At 39.5% G+C, this 20,235-nt stretch overlaps 1 protein-coding gene and 2 long non-coding RNA genes across 3 annotated transcripts in view; 1 reads left to right on the top strand and 2 right to left on the bottom strand.

Moving 5' to 3' along the window:
* Positions 1–3,307, bottom strand: part of LOC116862750 — a 23,179-nt gene extending 19,872 nt beyond the window's left edge. Inside the window, exon 1 of the long non-coding RNA XR_004381688.1 lies at positions 3,180–3,307. This is a non-coding gene — a long non-coding RNA (uncharacterized LOC116862750). The remainder of the gene's footprint in view (positions 1–3,179) is intronic.
* The window catches only part of LOC116862748, a 19,683-nt gene extending 4,033 nt beyond the window's left edge, over positions 1–15,650 (top strand). Inside the window, exons 2-3 of the long non-coding RNA XR_004381687.1 lie at positions 9,794–9,805; positions 15,638–15,650. This is a non-coding gene — a long non-coding RNA (uncharacterized LOC116862748). The remainder of the gene's footprint in view (positions 1–9,793; positions 9,806–15,637) is intronic.
* On the bottom strand, positions 11,010–20,235 carry LOC116862745 (zinc finger protein 483-like). Its single transcript, XM_032850153.1, has 5 exons — positions 19,774–20,235; positions 17,833–17,921; positions 16,822–16,948; positions 16,350–16,445; positions 11,010–13,570 (listed from the first exon to the last, which is right to left on the bottom strand). The coding sequence occupies exons 1-5, from the start codon at positions 20,159–20,161 to the stop codon at positions 12,030–12,032; spliced, it is 2,241 nt and encodes a 746-aa protein (XP_032706044.1). The 5' UTR covers positions 20,162–20,235; the 3' UTR covers positions 11,010–12,029.

The raw sequence follows: 20,235 nt of genomic DNA, 5'->3' as shown, positions 1-20,235 counted from the left end.
AATCTTAGAAAGGAAGGAAAGGAGGGAGGGAGAAAGAGAGAAGAGAAGGGAAGAGGAGTAGTTCAAGCCTACAGTACCACTCCTACCTTGCTTGGCATTTATCTATCCATAACCCCCCAGAGAAAACTGAAGTATGAACTGTTACCAAGTGGAACCTGAAAGGCTTTTAACTAGGGTCCCTCCGCCCTGGAAGAAGGTGGAAATGAGATGTCAGGTTGAAAACAGATTAAGTGGAAGTCTAAGGCGGGGGTGTGAGTGGACTTCAACTCCCATCCCACAAGGCTGCTTTCTTCCACCTAGCCCACAATAGCCAGCTGTATGAACCCTGGCAGTTTAGCTCCCTCTCTAGAATCCTATAGATCCTTCCTGAGAAATTACACCGCTTCAAGGATGACTGACAGACACTGACATTTGGGGGTCCCCAAGGCAAAAACTAAGTGACAATCGTCCTTCTGTGAAGCCCACAAATTGACCTACCACTCCCATGTACTCAAGCTTCTAAGAGACCCTGGACTTGCAGGTGGAAACATTCATCAACAGACTTTGGATTGCCTCCCTTAGGAAAAGAGGATAGGTACTGTGTGGGGGGAATCACGAAAGGACATAGTGATCAGGACAGGTTGTGGCTGACGCAATCCATGTGCTCACAATGAGGGGAAGACAATTTCCCAGCCTCCTCTGTGGTGAGGTGTCATGTGACTGATTTCTGGCCAATGGAAAAGAACAGAAATGATTTCTAAGCCACATGTTCCCAGTTTCCGGGTTAGAGCATCCTTAGCACCACAATCAGCTTTTCACAGTGCCCTTAGGCGCAATTAGGTAAGAAATACCTAACTGCCCCATTTGCTAAAAAGGTCCAGACAATAGTAGTTGGTGCTATGCTGTGTTTTCCTAATATGTAAAATATCCTGGGAAACCCCTATGAGTTCTCTACAGTGACCTGGGACATCTTGGCACCCAGTGGGGACCCATGGTTCCTTTTGATTGATCTCTTTAAAAATTTTATTCATTTATTTGAGGGAGAGCATGCAAGCAAGAAAGCAGCCGGGGGAGAGGGAGAAGCAGACTCCCCACTGAGTAGCGAGTCTGATATGGGGCTCCATCCCAGGACCCTGAGATCATAACCTGAGCTGAAGGCAGATGCCTAACCAACCACAGGAGCCCCAGGACCCATGGTTCTAAGCTGCTTCCAGGTTAGTGTTTAAATATATATGTATAAATGTATAATGCTCCCGTTCTTGACTTCTTTGCCTCTGGGGCCTCCCAATGGCATAGCTACAAAATGTTGGAACGCAACAAAATGCAGGAAGCCTGTCTGGGAAATGAACTGTTATTCAGTTAAGCCACTTGGATCTCTTGGGCTCCCTGGCTAGCGCTGCTTACTCCGACCCTGTATTGTCCAATACGGTAGCCACATAAATCTACTGAGAACCACGGTAATGAACACTGCCACATTCTGAGACTGAAAAAACCGAAGCAGAGTCAATGTCTTCCCATTAAACACAAGTTTATTGTTTTCATAGAACTACAATTCACTTTAACTGTTGCATCGCGTAGGATGTTGTACTGTAATGCTTAGACAGGAACGTGCATTAGTTCTAGGATTACAGATAAACACTTCACCAATCTAGGCAGTATCAACAGATTGATTTGATTCAGATGATTTTCTTCTATGCACTGGAATAACATCACGATGCATTTACTTGGATATTTTATGTGGCTAGCACAAGTTCAAGTATACCAAGGCAGACAGCACAAGTTACAGTGATACTTATGCAAATCAGAATCATCAACTGAGATATGCACTATTTTAATTTTAGTTATTTTCTAGATTAAAAAAATACGGGAAAACATTTAAATTTTAAACGAAGGCATAATACTGAGGCAGAATTCAGTACACTACAGAAGCGAGTACTACAACTAGTAAAGAGAATAGGGGAAGAGGGTCTAGTGCACATTTAACGCTGAATGGCGATTGCAATTTACTGCAGATGCAGTGAAATGAAAAAGCTGCTCGTTGTATATAAAAGTGTTAGATAGAGTAGACAATATTTAAGACAACAGCTAGCATTTGTCATTTCCAGCAACAATCTAGTGAGTTCAATAAGTATTCTAACAGAAAAAAAAAAAAATCCATTAAATTAGTCACATGAAATGAGCAATTCCCATCAAAAAAATTTAAACACTTTTTAACAGGATTTTTGAGCTTGTAAAGTTGGCCAGTTATACAATACTTGAATTCTTGAACACACACACACACACACACACACACACAAACACAAAATCTTCGCTGGAAAGATGGTAAAAAGGAATGATTATTTCAGTTATGATAATTTAGTTAGAAAATTATAAGACTTAAAAAGACATTTACAAGAGTTGAGATTTTCAATTAACCTAAACAACGTTGATCATAGGATACAAGAAGTTGCTAATACTATCAAAGATTAATTGTTTCACAATTTTAAAAGTTGCAAGTATGTACTTTCAGCTTTAGATGAGTCATGTGATGTAAGACAGCGATTGTTGAAAATTTTGGTACATTTTGTCTCAAAGAACAACCAAATTTATGAAGAAATGTCAATTCATTGCCTAGAAACTCAAACTCATGACAGGTTTAATTTTTGATATTTTTTTCACCTGTCAAAGAATTTCAGCTAGACATAGAAAAATTAGTTTCTATCATAAGAATGAGACTCCAGCTATGTTAAATCAAAAGATCAAATACTGGAATTTTAAAGCAAGAGAATGTTGTTTTCCTCATTGCTTTGTTCCACTGTCTGATAACTATTGAAAATATTTATGTTGTTTTCCAAAGCAAACTCTAATGAGTCATGAATACAGATGTTAAAATTCTTCAATATATATGTGCAAATGCTATAAATTAACCATTGCCAGGTTATGGAATCAGTAATGTTTTTAATGATCTGTGTTTTTATTAATGTTCCTTGGTTGAGTCATAAGAGAATTTTTACAAAGACTTCCTGTACGAGGCATTCCAATTCAAGGGTTTCTTAAAATGAAAGGAATGCCTGGCATATAATCAAGGACAAAAAGTGTCAGTATGATAATTCTCCTTAACATAACACTGAGCACGAATAAGCTGAATTTGAAGCTCCTTACGACAGGAAAAATTTTACCTACTTAGGTGAAAAATTTAGTTAAAATAATTTAGTTAAAACGGAAACATTTCGTAATACAAATAAAAAAATGACAACTGTACACATTTTTCTAACATTGGGTCAATATGCAAATTTTAAATGTAATCAATAGTGCTTTATGCAAGTTAACTGCAAAAAAAAAAGACAAATGTAAAGACTGGTTTGTTGATATGAACAAGTTCAGCTTTGTTTCCATTTTATGTAATGCCTTATGCCAAATTTGATGATGATAATACTGAGTTGAATTTACCTGAACAAATAACAGTTTTCAAAATGATATGCTTTTGGTTCAAAATCAAATCAATTCTTCCAATAAAAAGATGAACAGTTTTGTCAATGTGGATGCAAATATCAAAGTTATTCTTCTGATACTTGATGCAGTTATCGAAAATTTTAAGTATATTTAGAACAAGATATGTTTACAAGAACTATGTGAATCCACTTTTCAATGCTAAGTTTTACAAATCTAAAAATGGATCAAGTAATTCAGATGAAAATTTAGTGTATGAATTAAAATGTGCTGCTATGTTAATAAAATATGCACTGGGTTTTGAAGACAATGCAGAAAGAAATATAAAATATCTCATCAATAAGTTTTATACTGGTTAAAATATGTTGAAATAATATTATGCCTCTATTGGGTAAAATAAAATATATTGTTAACTTCATCTGCTTTGCTTTTTAAAAGTAGCTACCAGAAAATCTGATATTACATATGTGGCTCACATTATGCTCCTCTTGGACAGTGCTGTAGTAATTAAAACACCTTCCAGTCAGCTTTTAGAACCCTCTTGTTAAATGTGAACAAAGATTGCTAGAAATTTGAGGAAAGCCTCCATTGTGAAAGAGAGAAAACAGGTTAAAAACAACCCAGAGGAAAGACAGATAATGCAGGGAGCAGAATAACATGGAAAGACACTGTATTAGCATCTTCCGAGGAAAAAAAAAGTTCACCCGTGAAAAAACAGATTATCCAAAAAAAACAAACAACAACAAAAAAAACCCAAAACAAAACAAAATCAGAAAATGCACTTAGAATTATAAATATGACAACAGCAACAAAACATTCAAAACATTTAGTAGCAGAGTTGGAGGATAAAGCTGAAAAAATTTTCCAGAAAGCAAGATAAAGATCAAAGATGTAGAGGAAGTGATGTCAGGGAAGATGGTAGAGTAGGAAGCACCAGAAATCCAACTTGCCACCTAGACAACTGTACCAGAAGAAAGTATCTAGTGATAACTCTGGAGTACAAGATGTCTACTTGAAAACTTACAGCTCTCAGGGGAAACCCTGACTGGTAAACTGCAATGATTAGAGGTGGAAGTAGGCGTCACCCAGACTCTACTGGCCAGCCCGAGAGATGAAATCCACACCCACAGTTTGTCTTGCTGGAACCAGAGTAGGCAATAAAAACCTTTGCCTCTAAATACTAGAGTTCTGGGTTCTGCCTGTGAGTGGCTGCTTCTGATCACGAAGGAAGAGCCTTCACAGAAGCCAGCCACTCTTCCAACCTCCACTGAGTAATAGAGCTTCTGAATGTCCTTGTGGACAGCACCTGGTTTTTCTAGACATTGAAAAAGAAAATCACATATGGGAAAATTCAGAAAAACACAGCCTCTGCCCAGGGAAATACAGCCAGAAAATTTAAGCATTCACCGCAGACTGATCCCCAGCACAGAGACACCCTAAAACAATCACCTAAAACTCTGAAGAGGGAAAGCCTAATTTCCAGAGCTACTGAACTAGAAGATTCAAATGTCGAGTTTTCAACAACAAAAAATTCACAAGGCGTACGAAGAAAGAGAAAAGTAAGGCCCATTTGAAGGAATAAAACAAATCAACAGAAAATGTAGCTTGGGAAGCCCAGAGGCCAGGCTTCCTAAACAGAACCTTTAAACCAACGGTCTTAAAGATGCAAGAGCAGAAAAAAAATTTTTTTTTAAATAAATGAAAAATAAATAAATAAAAATTTAAAAATGAAAAAAAAAAGATGTAAGAGCAAAAGGAAGGTTCTGATGAGGCTGGCAGATGAAGTGAGAAAATGAAGACGATTCTTCAAAGCAGCGGGGGGGCGGGGAGACTAGGCATCCATGAATTACTACTTTAGAGGGGAATGCTCTCCTTGGTTCCATTTTACAAAAAGGCTATAAACATCTTGAATACCAATGGCAAAAACCCCAGAAGAGCTACTGATAGATTTGGCAAAGCTTGTAGATTATCAGAACCACTCTGTAAGGAGAGACCGGTGAGGACTCCAATTGGAAGAATCTTGACCTTAGAATCTGTAAGAGTCCAGCAGAGATCTCACTGATGCTCTGAGGGTAGAAAACAGTAATTTCCAACTTCCTAAGCACCAGATTGACTCAGGAGAGACACCTCACAAGCACCCTGGTTTGGAGAAAAACTTCCTTAGGTCAGACCTTTATAGATGTCCATAGTTCCGTATAAAGGAGAGATCCTATGAAATATGCTGTATTTTACAGACAACACCTTGACAGTACATTTTCAGAATCTTAAAATGCATCTCCGTTTTCATCAAGCAGTGCCACCTCAGAGAAACAATTCTGAGGAAAACACAAAACAAGAAACAACAAAAATAGAAGACTATCAGGTAATACACACACGCAGGAAGAACCTGCAGTGGTTCCTCACCGACTTGGTAATAAAACACAAACTTCTCAAAAGGGTTGGGAAGAAAGGTCTTTATGACGCCGGGCCTCAACTTTGACAACACGGGGTGCAACGGCCTCCTACCCCCAAGTGTCAGAGTCGCTCTCCCGTGGGCTCCCACCTGCTAGGCTTACACTTCATTTTTAGTGCTGCACACAGCTCGCTATAGCTGTTAGTTGCAATCCTACTCTGACCTGCACCGTACCCACCCCTCCAAAACTCATCGGTCTTACCCACCGGACTGGATTTCTACAGGGCGGAGAACATGTGCTATTCATCTCATCTCTTAAAGTGCATTGCATATACTAAGCATTAATGAATGTTTGTAGCATTTCCAGAAATGAACAGAGGCATTATTTTATTGTGCTTCACAGATATCGTGTGTGGTTTGGTTGTTTTTGTTTTTTTACACAAATTGAAGGTTTGCGGCAACCTTGAATTGAACTAGAATTGAGCAATTCTACTGGCACCATTTTCCCAACAGCATTTGCTCACTTTATGTGTCACGTTTTGGGAATTCTCACAGTATTTCAAACTTTTCAATTATTACTACCATCTCTACTACGTTGTTTTGTGATGAGTGATCCTAGACAGGACTACTGTGTTGTTTTGAGGCATCATGAACCACACCCACATAAGACAGTGAACTTGACTGATAAGAGTGAACTTGACTGCATGTTCTGACTCCTCCATGGACCCACCATCCCTGGGTCTTTCTCCCTCTCCTTGGACCACCTGACTTCCCTAAGACACAACAATACCAAAATGAGGCCAATTAATAACCCTACAATGGCCTCTAAGGGTTCAAACGAAAGGAAGAGTCACACATTTCTCACTTTAAATTAAAAAAAAAAAAAAACACAGAAATAGTTAAGCTTCATAAGGAAGGCATATCGAAAGCTGACCGGCCAAAAGCTAGGCCTCTTCCAACAGTTAGCCAAGCTGTGAACACAAAGGAAAGGTTTCTGAAGGAGATTAAAAGAGCTACTCCAATGAACACATGAATGATCAAAAAGCAAAACACCCTTCTCGGTGATAGGAAGAAAGTCTGAGTGGTCTGGAGAAAAGATCAAACCAATCCCAACATTCTCTCAAGCCAAAGCCTAATCCAGAGCAAGGCCCTAACTTTCCTGAATTCTATGAAGGCTGAGAGAGGTAAGGAAGCTGCAGAAGAAAAATTCAAAGTGAGCAGGGGTTGGTTCATGAGATTTAAGGAAAGAAGTCACCTTTGTAACATAAAGAACAAAGCAGCAAGTGCTGAAGTAGAACCTGCAGCAAGTTATCCAGAAGATCTAGCTCATTAATGAAGGTGGCTACACCAAACAGCCTTATAAGAAAATGCCATCTAGGACTTTCCTAACCAGAGAGAAGTCAGTGCCTAACTCTCTTGTTTGGAACTAAAGCAGTTGGTGATTTTAAGTTGCAATCAATGCTTATTTGTCATTCTGAAAACCCTAGGGCCCTTAAGAATTATGCTAAATCTTCTCTGCCTAATGCTTTATACAGGGAACAAGACCCAGATGGCAACACATCTGTTTACAACATGGTTTGTACTGAATTTTGTAAGCCCACTATTGACACCTACTGCTCCGAAAAAAAATCCCTTTCAAAGTATTACTGCTTGGGGTGCCTGGGTGGCTCAGTGGTTAAGCCTCTGCCTTCAGCTCAGGTCATGATTCCAGGGTCCTGGGATCCAGGCCTGCATCAGGCTCTCTGTTCAGCAAGGAGCCTGCTTCCCCCACCACCACCTCGCCTGCCTCTCTGCCTACTTGTGAGCTCTGTCTGTAAATAAAAAAAATTAAATCTTTAAAAACTTTCTTTTTTCAAAATATTACTGCTCATAGTAATGGATCTGGTCACCCGTGATGGAAGATGTACAAGGTTGTGGTTTTTGTCACTGCCGACACATTATCCTCTCTACAGTCCCTGCATCAAGGACTGATTTCAACTTCCAGGTCTTACAAGAAATACATTTCCTAAGGCTAGGACACCCATAGACAGTGATTCCTCTGTTGGATCTCAGGAAAGTGAACCAAAAACCTTCGGGAAGAGTCTCTGTTCTAGAGGACACTGACATCTTTGAAGAACTGAAAACAAGGACTTTGCTATTTTACACCACTAACCATAGTCAAAATGGTAGAAATGACCCAGATGTCCGTTGATGGATGAATGAACAAAATGTGGTATATACATATGACGGAATGTTGTTCAGTCTTGAAAAGGAATGAAAATTCTGACACCTGCTACAACATGAACCTTAAAAACAGTTTGCTAAGTGAAAGAAGCCAGACACAGAAGGACAAATGTTCAATGATCCCATTTATAGGAGGTTCCTAAAATATTCAAAATTCAGAGAGACACAAAGCAGAATAGTGGCCCCCAGGGGCTTGGGGCAGGACAGAATGAGGGGTTACTGTTTCATGAGCTTCAGTTTGGGATGACAGACAACTTCTGGAGACGGACAGGGGTGATGATTACACAACACGAATGTACTTAATGCCACTGAGTCATACTCCCAAAAAGACTTAAACTGGTCCATTTTAGGTTATCTATATTTCGCCATGTTAAAAACTAATTCAAAAGTAAGTAAATAAAAGAAGAATCACTGACAGGCAAAGCTTTATCCTGTCCTGTAACCTGACAGTAGTTTCTTTAGTGGAAACTCATTAAGAAGAAACATTGTGAAAAACAAGGTCTTCATTTTAAAGTAGACAGAATATGTTAAAGGGCTGATTTTTAATACCTGTCAATGTACATAAACAGCATAAAGTTAAACACTGGTTTTAATAGTATTATTAAATACTGATAATTTAATTAATAAGAACAATTTGGTAAGAGATCAAAAGAAGTTTAAAATCTTGATTATCTGATAGGACATAAAAAATGAATTTAAGTACTTAAGATGATGGCCCGCAGCGAATATCCTTTAGGCAATTATAGATAAGTAGTTATTGAAAACAAGCTTTTTATAAATATCATGCAGTAGAGTTTGAGGCAGCTCCCTACGGCTAGTATTTCTCCATACTGGAGAAAGGACTTTCACGTAGAATATAAAATATGACAACTCAATAAACCTAACTCTTTAAATGGAAAAAAACCTTGAATAAACATTTTGCTGAAGAAGATACATGAATAGCTATTGAGTACATGAAAAGATTCTCAACATCATTAGCCATCAGGGAAATGTAAATTAAAACCACAAAGAGATAGCATTTCAACCCTTAGGACGGCTATAATGAAAAAGGCAGACAATACCACAAGAGTCGGTGAGGATGTACAGAAACCTGACTGACTCCGGGCTTTAGTTCCCTTTTCATTTAGAAATTACTATTCAGACCTTGCCAATGAAATTCTTAAGAAATAATCCACTAGTACCTGTATACTCTATTTCTCTGAGGTCTAATTTCACAAACAAAACTGAAAAGTTACTCTGTATGATTTTTTACATTCTCTTGCTGCATTTCACTATCAGTGGAGTTTCTTTAGATTTTAAGATCTATATTCTCCAGACTGTAGGGGTCATCCAGCGCTGTTCGGAACGAAAAATGATGTACTCACCTACAAAACAATTTGGAAATATCCTAGGAAGTTAGACAAAATTCACCCTGTGAGCCGGCCACTCAGGCATCTACCTAAGAACAATGAAAATGTGTCTACAGAAAGACTTACACATCAACGTTCAAAGCAGCATTATTATGAACAGCCAAAAACTGTAAACAACCCAAATGTCCTTCAACTGGTGAATGGACAAAATATGGTATATCCATAAAATAGGGTATCATTTAACCATAAAAATAAAGGCCTGATGTGCTACAACATGAACTTAGAAAATACATTAATGAAAAACACAAGACCACATATGATCCTATTTGTATAAAATGTCCAGAAAAGGCAACTCTACAGGGACAGAGTGGTTGCCTGAGGCTAGGTGTGGGAATGGAGGTTAACTGTAAACAGGGCTGAGGGATCTTACTGAGTTTATAAAATGTTCTAAAAATGGATTGTGGTGATGATTGTACAATTCAGTGAGTCTGCCAAAACTCACTGAATTGTACACTTGAAATGACCTTTTATGTAATTTACACCCCAAAAAACTTGCTAAAAAAAAAAAAAGAACCTCTATGTTCCAGATACCCAGCTGGTACTGGTATAAAACCTCCTCTTATGAACGTTGGAGGCTGTAACTAGTGAACATCCTGGAAGAAGCCTTGTCTCAAGAATTTTACATATTTCTCTATAAATTGTATCTTTAAAAAAAAAATCAGGGTTTATGTATGTTTGGGAAAAAACTTAAGACCAGATGAATGATCCTCCTAAGCCATTTTCTTTTCATGGCTAGAATGTCTCTGGTTGGTCCATTTAGTGACAACTATGCAGACCAACATACCATACAGCAGTATCTGAACTACAAGCCTTTGTGGGGGGTGGGCAGGGAGTGGGGGTATAAGGAAGAAACCAAAAGCATTATCCAGAGGTAGTATCGCAAACCTACACCCATTAAATCGCAGCAAATATTGCTGAGTCTCCATCAGCATTCAGGATCTCTTCACTTCCACAAGCCAAGTTTTCTGTTTTTGTTCTCATTTATTAGGGAGCGACCTCAGATTTCAACTTTATGAACTTCTTGGTACCATCGCTGAATCAGAAGGGCGCCTCCAGAACCCTAGGACTTGAGACCTACACCTGACTCAGGGTTTTAGCTCCTCTTTCAGTCAGAAATGATTATTCACACTCCACCAATGAGATTCGTCACAATAAATAATCCACTAATAACTGCTCTCTCTTCAAGTCTAATTTCACAACAAAGCACTTAACTGAGAAGTTATTTTGTGGGACTTCTACATTCTTCCACTGTATTTTACTATCGGGGGAGTCTCTTTAGATTTTAGGATACATATTCTCTAGATGGCAGGGGACCATAGTATCAAGTTCCTATATTCAGGGCAAATCAAGTCCTATAAATCAGAGAACTCGGCTGGTAGAAGAGTAGATTCCCTGTGTAAAGGCAGCAGCTACTACCCCAAACCAGTGGACTACTCCACTGAAGTATGGGCCAGGGTTAACAGCCCTTATAATTTTTCAAGGCAAGCCTTTTTTTTTTTTTTTTTTGGTATGAAATCTCCTAATTTTTAAATTTTAAATGGTGACAAGTTCCACCCGTCCACCCACCCATACACAAACACATCTTACCATGCAGATCAACCAAAACATCAAACGGCTCCATCTTAGCTTGTGACCTTTGCCATACACCATGTTTGCACTCTGATTATAGGGGTGCTGTACTTAGGATAAACAAACTTTTAAAAAAATAGAATTTTCTTTCGCAAAAGATAATCCATCCAGAATAGCTCTGTTTTCAACACCCGTTTCCTTCCCCACCACCCCCCTCCCCAGCCCCCAACCCATTTTCCTAGGACTGGTACTCTCACGGCTGAGATGGCTCCAATGTTTGCCCTCTAGATTCCTAATCCCCTCAACCAGAGCCCAGAGGGAAAAACAGGTTGGGGTACTTTGTCCAATTAAAAATTCCCTGAAGACACACCATGTGAGCTCTGCCGACTCGTTCCTGTTGATATTCTAGGGATTCCAGCATCTGGCATTTGAAGTGTACCACATTCTCAGTTCAGAATCTTAAATAAGTGCTTTTCTACTATAGAAACTTGCAAATTCCAATTTAGCTTATTCCCACAGCTTCAGAGAGGATCAGAGGTAAACTTAGAAATTGTGAGCCCCACCCCCTTCCTGCCACCAGTGAAGAAAACCCAAATTTAGAAAGGTCAAATGATGCGTCCAAGGTTATACAGTGAGTTGGCTGGCAAACCGGGACAGAACTCAGAACCTAGGTTATGACTCAAGACCAGTTCTTGCTAGAAGAGGGAAATCTCTTGAAGAAAAAAAGGTTCATCAGTGGGTCTCGTGCACTCCTCTTGCTTTTTAAATCTGCATTTGGCCTTTCAGAACCATTGCACATCTCATCCTTTCTTCACTTTTCATCCGTTTAGCAACTCTACTAACTTTACCAACCCTACTTACGATCTACCAAAGGAGAGTGGTGAATGGCAAAAAGTGTTTTCCCCAGCTGCCAACCCATTAAAGTTGTACCTACTGATCAATGTGGTGGTAGTTTCCACCCTGGGTTTTTAATAAGGGACAATTTGATGAGACTCCACCCCCCCAACCACCTTACTGTATTTCAAGAATTACTCTCCAGAATGAAATCCCCGATGTCTGATGAGGCCTGAGTTACTCTTAAATGTCTTTTCACATTCGTTACATTCATATTCTCTCCTTCCAGTATGGATTTTTAGGTGTTCCACAAGGATTGAGCTCCGGCTGAAGGTCGCTCCACAGTAATTACATTCATAGGGCTTCTCTCCGGTATGAATCCGATGATGCTCGTTAAGAGATGAACTCTGACTGAAAGATTTCCCACATTCTTTACATTTATACGGCTTTACGCCAGTATGAATTCTCTGATGGCGACTGAGGAGTGAATGCGTAGGGAAGGCTTTCTCACACTGGTTACACTTGTAGGGCTTTTCTCCTGAATGAAGTCGCTGATGATAAATGACGGATGTAAAATGGCTGAAAGTCATCCCGCAGTCATTACACAAATAGGGTTTTTCTCCAGTGTGGATCCTCTGATGTCGCGTAAGGCAAGAATTCTGTCTAAAGGCTTTTCCACATTCACCGCACTTATAGGGCTTCTCTCCAGTATGAATCCTCTGATGTTTGGAAAGGGACGAGCTGTGACTGAAGGATTTTCCACAGTTGTTACACGTGTAGGGTTTCTCTCCGGTATGAATTCGCTGATGTTGAATAAGAGAGGAACTGTCACTGAAGGGTCTCCCGCATTCTTTACATTTATAGGGTTTTTCTCCAGTATGAACTCTCTGATGTTTGATGAGGTGGGCGCTCAGGGTGAAAGCTTTTCCACAATCATCACATTTGTAGGGTTTCTCTCCGCTGTGGGTTCTGTGGTGTGGCGTGAGGGATGAACTGTCACTGAAAGCTTTTCCACATTCATTGCACATGTAGGGTTTCTCCCCTGTGTGAATTCTCCTGTGTTTGGTCAGTGAGGCACTATAGCCGAAGGCTTTTCCACATTTGCTACATTTATGGGTCTTCTCTCCCATCTCAGCTCCCTCATCTTTATCTAAGGTCGCATCTTGATTTAAATTTCTCCAACATTTTTCACACAAAGGGGAGTTTTTTCTCTTAAGGGATGAGATCCGCGTAAAGGTTACTCCACAATTACTGCACTTCTGGGTCTTCCCGCCAAAATGCATTTTCTGATGTTTCTGATGTTCGCTTAGGGATGAAGAGTGACCTAAGACTTTCCTGCCTTCGTTACATTTCCGTGGCTTCTCTCCAGCGTGTTCTTTGCGGTTCAGAATGAGGTCTGAATGAAAACTGAAGGGTTTCTTGCATTCATTATACCTCCGAGACTTTTTCCTTAAGTAGACTCTCAGATGTTTAATTATTTCTGAGGTATGCTTGAAATTACTTCCAAAGGGGCTCTTTTCTGGGTCAAACTCCTCACCCTTACTGCCTCTCCCATGAGTTTTCTTTTGTGTGCCTGCAACTTGAGAATATTCCTTACTGCTACGTTTCCGGGACTCTCCCATCAGGCCATAATTACCACCCATTAGGCATCTTTCTATTATTTTATCTAAAGTTGATTCTTCTAGAACATCTTGATTTCGAGAGGATTCCTTCAATTCACCTCTAGGTTCACACTCTAAAAGAAATAACAAATAGAATGTCTCCCGTTTGCAATAAAGGAAGCTGTCCTCTTTGGGACTGAGATAGGGAAAGAGGTAGGAGTGACTATAAACAGTATGAATATGATCTTGGATGGTTTTCAGAATCTTAGGACACAGAGAAGGAAAAAATAATATAGAGAAACTAGGTAAATATAGGAGTTAAGAAAAATATTGGGGAAAATGAAAAGTTTGTGCTTTATAGTTAGAATAAAGATGCATGTTCTCACCCTCATTTCAAATTTCTGTAATAGGCTCAAACTCATTCTCTTTAGAGCCAATCTATTTTCTTTCTAAATAATGACAACAGCACAAACATTTATTGAATGCTTAGTAAAGGCCAGCCCCTGTATCAAGCACTCTGATCGTATTTCCTTTAATCTTCACAAAAGTCTTATAAAGTAGGTGCTGATATTATCCCTGTTTTGTGGATGTGACAACTACACACACAAAGTAAGAGTAGGAGCAAGTAGCTTGCCCCATGTCACATGTGTTGTAAGCAACAGAGCCAGATTTTTCATCTATTCTGACACCAAAGCCCATATGTTTGATCCCTATACCCACTGCTTCTTAAAGCAGCCGAATAGCACTAAATTTACAGAAAAATGGTAATCCCATCATAGATGTGCAGCACTGCCAACGCCAAACTTTCAAAGGTTACAACAGTCAACCTTAGGGATACACTCTAAGCGGGCATCCACTCACTGTCCCTCCCACACTACGGTATTTCAGTCCTATGCTTTCAGTCTTCGTCCTACCTCAAGTGCAGTCCTGTGGCACCTTCCTGAACAGAAACACCCATGGCCTCAGGTTCAAGTCCCATAATCCCCAGAGATTTCTCCAATATCATACTCTAATTACACTCTCTTCAGAACTTTGAACCACATCATTCAACCTGGCTCTTAATCATGAGGTCACGCCATCACTTTCATAAACCTGTTTTTTAAAGAGTTAACTATAAAGCACAAAATTCTATTCCCCAGAAGTTAACCATTATTAAAAATTCTGTGCATTTTTTATAAGATTTATTTTAGAAAGAGAGACAGCAGGGGGGAGGAGTAGAAGAAGAGGATAAAAGAAACTCAAGCAGACTTCACACTGAATGAGGGGCTCGATGTGGGGCTCGATCTCACAACCTAGAGATCATGACCTGAGTTGAAACCAAGAGTTGGAAGTTTAACCAACTAAGCTACTCAGGTCTCTCAGTACTATTGCTTTAAATGTATATTTCATCACTGATCAGTGACTTGGAACTTTTTTCCAAATTTGCAGCAATTTAAAGTTTAGTGTTGTCAGTTATTTTTAATTCTGTAAGCTATCTGCTCAAGTTCTTCACCCATTTTTGTTTTTAACAGACTCAGCATTCCTTACTGATATGCTTAAGTATTTTATAAATTATAGTTATCGACTCTGCTTTGTCTACGTGTTTTCTTCTATCTGTTTTAAGTTAACTTTTTAAACAAGTTGTACATCTACATAATGCTTCTGGGGAGAGAGGGACATATTTATACCATTTATATTAAAAAATAATATCCTTTATTTGGGTACATATACTGAAAACAACCAATAGTCTGACTTTGGTTAAGATGAAATAGAGCTAAGTGAAATTATTGGTTTTCTCTTAAAAAATAATGTACTGATATATAAGCAATAACTTATTTTTTAACTACAAACTTAGTATATTTATTGTTAAATTTTAAGGTAAGAGAAGGATGAAGAAAAAATGTAATCCCTCAGAGATAACCATGATTAACAGGAATGTTCTCCAGACATTAAAAAAAAAAACCTAACTGTATTTACATATTTTTTAAAAATTAAATTATATCTATATATTTAGATATATACATGTATATAAACATTTTTTCCTTTTAACAAAAATGAGATAATACTCTCCAGGCTGTCCATTGGATGAATTCCTACTTATCCTTCAAGATTCAACTTAAATGTTAAGTAAGCCATTTTTCCTGTGTTCCCCATTCATCCCATTACTAATACTGTGTGGTTTGATATCCATATTATGGCGCACCCAGAAATGCACTGCTCAGATCTCCAACTCTGCAGTGCTTACTTAGCCCCCATGGCTGCTGATTCGACACCAAGGCCACTTTCCCATAGATGCTCCCAGTCACTGGCAAGTACAGCAGGGACACAGGCAGGCCCAGAGACATAGGACTCCAGAAAGGTGACTCTGGCTGGTGAACTCTTCTTTGGCCTTGCCAAAACTTTATTAAATGGCACACGAGGTGCCTGGGTGGCTCAGTTGGTTAAGCATCTGCCTTCGGCTCAGGTCACGATCCCAGGGTCCTGGGATCGAGCCCCATGTCAGGCTCCCTGCTCAGTGGGGAGTCTGCTTCTCCCTCTCCCTCTGCCCCTGCCCTCATGCTCTCCCACTCTCAAATTAATCTTTAAAAAACAAAACACTGCACATCAATCTAAGACACTTCCTACCCAGCCTTCCTTCCTTCCCTCTCTCATTCACAAGGGTTTCACTCACCTTATGCTCTCACTGGTCTCCCCATTTTCCTTCACTGCAATTCTCCCCAGTAAGTCCCTGGCATAGCCAATCATGTCTTGGCATCTACTTCTCAGAGGACCTAAATGAATGGTCTCTCCAATAAAATGAATATCCCAGGAAGGCAAGGGGTCTATTCTAATCACCTTCTCTTTTAGCATCTAACCCACCCAATATTTCAAAGGCTCTTCACAAATGACTTGGCTAAGCAACTCTTTTAATTTCTTTGCTTTTCATCTACTCACCTGGTCTGGAGCCTTTTGAGATTTCTCTTTCCAGCAGCCATGGCAGTTCAACCCACTTAAACTGGGAAATCAAATCTAATTTGGAAACTGGAAAGCCTGCTCATAGAGAAAAGAGTAAAAAATGACTGTTTCTGCACAGGGCAAAGATGTTCCAACATTCATACACAGCCTCGGGTTCTCCAGGAAAGAGAAGATGCTGTCAAGTACAGACATAATTCCTGGAAAATCAGGAGGAACTGGGGAAGGTATGTCTTGATGGCAGCAGTGATACTCAACATTTCCAGTTCAATGAAGCAGAAACTCTTTTTTTAGAGAAAACATTGCAGAAAAGTACATTTTCAGAAATCATTTTTAGGATTAGTCGTATCAACCCTGCATGCCCAGCCAATACAGTTAACAGCACTTATCTTTCAATGATAGTGCTCAAAAAGATATACAGCTTATACATTACATCATAAAGAGATATCTTTACCCAGAAACTCTAGGCTCCTAAAGTTCTCCAGCAGCACTTCCTTATAGAGCTCCTTCTGAAAAGGCTCCAGCCTCCTCCACTCTCCTCTGGAAAAGCTCACAACCACGTCCTTGATCGTCATGGATTCCTAAAGAACACACAAAATACAGTCTTTTTGCATTGGATTAACACTCACAGGTTCTAGGGGTTAGGAAGTGGGCACATTTTGGGCAGCCATTATCAGTCTACTATAGCAATATCGATTACCTACTGTGAATAAGAATTTTTTTTCAGGGCACCTGGGTGGCTTAGTGGTTAAACATCTGCCTTTGGCTCAGGTCATGATCTCAGTGCTGGATCTGGGTTCCCTGCTCAGTGAGGAGCATTCTTCTCTCTCCCCTCTGCTCATGCATGTGTGTGCTCATGTACTCTCTCTCAAATAAATAAAATCTTTACAAAAATTATTTTTTTCTAAGTGATTTGTAACCGTTGCAAATTATTCTAATTGATTTGTAACTAGCCAGTTTTCTCAATTATTATGAGTTTTAGTACCTGTTGATTCTCAGAGGTTTTCCAAATAGACCATGTTATCTGCAAATAACACACATTTGTCTTTTTCATACCAATATTTACCTCATTCCCTTCTTATCTTACTCCTTTGGATAAAATATTAAAAAACTACTAACAACAGCATGATTAGACATTCTTTTTACAGGCATTGTGAGAGCTGCTTTTTATTTTCCAATACTGTTCAGCTGGAGACTTTTTTTTAATTGCATTAAGAAAATATAATTCTATTTCCACTTGACCAATTTTATCAAGAATAACTAGAACTTTAGTAAACTTTTTTTTGTTGTTTTTCTTAGAGTCAGACTTGTGACAAATCCTGGTAACTCAAATAAAACAGCACCTAAGGAATGAGTTTGAAGAATGTGAAGGAAACTGTCTTCATGATTCTGATATCTTTATACCACTCTGTAGGAGCTCAATAAGTATTCACTTAAGAATGAAAACCAGTGAAAGGAAGCTTACCCGGGACTCAGTACTTGGAAGGACAGAAACCATTTTATTTTCTTCAGGGTTCTCCTCTTGGGAAATAACAGACTCTTGAGAGACTGGATCTAGGAAGGGGGGAAAGGATACTCTAGTCTTTCAAATGCATTCCTCAGACTAGAAATTCTTACACGTGCTTCTCTGCAGAAAAAGGTCAGAAGAAAGTTTTTTCCACTCCTATTAAAACAGAGATAAGGGACACCTGGGTGGCTCAGTGGGTTAAGCCTCTGCTTTCGGCTCAGGTCATGATCTCAGGGTCCTGGGATCGAGTCCTGCATCAGACTCTCTGCTCGGTAGGGAGCCTGCTTCCCCTTCTCTCTCTCTCTGCCTGCCTCTCTGCCTACTTGTGATTTGTCTGTCAAATAAATAAATAAAATCTTTAAAAAAAAAAAAAACAGAGATAAAAGCCACATACACGCTCTTTTTAAAATCCAAGCTTTTCCCCCTATTCCATAAAACAGCCTTCAATAGCTAGGCTCACAATAATAGGTTTCATTCAATCCACACGTCTACCGCTTAAATGTGTTTTATTTGCATAATAGTTATTTGAAAAATAGTTGTAGGCTGTATTAAGGTAAAACAGCATATTCATTTTATGTATTAATTTGTTTTTCTTCATACTCCTAGCACAATGCCTTGCAGAGAGTCGCTTCTTGAATGAAAGCACCAAACTGGTCTCAGGAACACACTCTTCTCCTGGGGTTGCCAGCAGATGCCTAAAGATGGAAATCAGGAACCTGAACATATCAACTAAATATATTACATACCCTGAGATGTCAAGAGCTCTTCTTCTGATAAGGGTTAAGTATTTTTTAAATCACGCTTTACTTTCTTATGAAAAGAATTTTAGCTTATTGATTAGATAATCGAAAGGAATTAAGAATCAGAATTACATAGAAGGGACTCTTAAGGGAACTGTTCTTACAGAATGCTACAGCAATAAATTCATGAGCTTCTTTATTGTTAGGGGCTTCCGCTAAGAGGCCCTAATTTTGGAGAAGCACCATGTTGCCATGACAGATAAGTCAGAGGTCAGGCAACCCCAAGGTTGAACATACCAATTAGCTGCGTGACCACAGTTGAACTCTGCGGAGGTAAATGCCATTTCCCTATCCAGGAACTCTTCGTAGAATGCAAACTGTCCCACATATGTACTGAGAGCTTTATGGTAGTTCATCTGATACACATACTGGGGACATGGGCAGCATATTAAAGGGATTTTATAAAAGCTGGACCCCATGCCCTCAAAGGGCTATCCACCCCATAAGTCTATCAATATTTTATGATGATATGTTACGATTCAGTTTATAGTTTATACATTGGTATGTGCATAATAATGGAATTTTAATGTTGGTCAGCGGCTCCTGCCGGATGTTGCCCAGCACACATGTCTGTTTAAATTTAAGATTCAATTCCTTATTTGCCCTGGTCACATTTCAGATGCTTAATGCGAAGCCCGAACAGTGCAGAATGCATTTCCGACGTCGCAGACGGCAGGCGCCCCAATCTAGAAACCTGCTCTGCACACTTGGGAAGCAGGAGTTGAGACCTGCCCTGGACGGTGTGCCTGTGACTCCAAACGTGTGCAAGTCATTTCCTTCGCTCCCATGTTCTAAGATTCCCTTTTACTCAAGGCTGAAAGGAAAGAAATTAGTATTATACCTTATCATATTCAACCCCTCATAAAAGACTAAGCAGATGAGAATCCCTTTCCACAGATTAAAAAAAAAAAAAAATGAAGGTTCCAAGAGGTTACGTTGCTTGCCCAAGATTACACAGTAAAAGGCAGGACTGATTCAGAGCCAGTCCCACCCCCAAACTGAGACTCCCTTTAAATAATCAAATGCTTTCTCTGGGGGAGTTTACTTTCACACCCTGAGGAGATCACTCCCACTTCTTCCCACCATCTATAAATCTCACCTTCCTTTTCTTCAAGCATTTGGGTCAAATCCTCTATCAGGGTCACCACTTGCTCACTACTCTCAGGATGTTGGGACTTTACCCAAATCCTGATCTCCCCAGGCAAAATGGTCAGGAATTGCTCAAACACCAACAGCTCTAAAATCTGTTCTTTCGTGTGGATGTCTGGTCTCAGCCACTGAATGCAGAGATCCCAGAGCTGATTTAGGGCTTTTCTGGGTCCAGCCACTTCTGAGTAACAAAACCACCTGAATCTCTGTCTGAAAGTCTCTGGGTCTTTATTGTCTCCTCTCAGGATAGCTTCTTGATCCCCTGGAGTATCCATTCTTAGGACCTTGCTTGGTTCACTCGAGGCCAGGGTCTGAGGGTCTGGGGAGATGGCTGTCATCTTATTCAAGGATACTACAGCTTGCACTGTGCGTCAGCAGCAGGAATCCAATTCCCTTTAGACTTTAGTTGAAT

This window comes from Lontra canadensis, unplaced genomic scaffold (assembly GCF_010015895.1).
Source record: "Lontra canadensis isolate GAN:19392208 unplaced genomic scaffold, GSC_riverotter_1.0 scaffold316, whole genome shotgun sequence".
Classification (NCBI taxonomy): domain Eukaryota; kingdom Metazoa; phylum Chordata; class Mammalia; order Carnivora; family Mustelidae; genus Lontra; species Lontra canadensis.
Note: the sequence above shows the minus strand (reverse complement) of the source record. Positions and strands in the feature narration are given on the sequence as shown.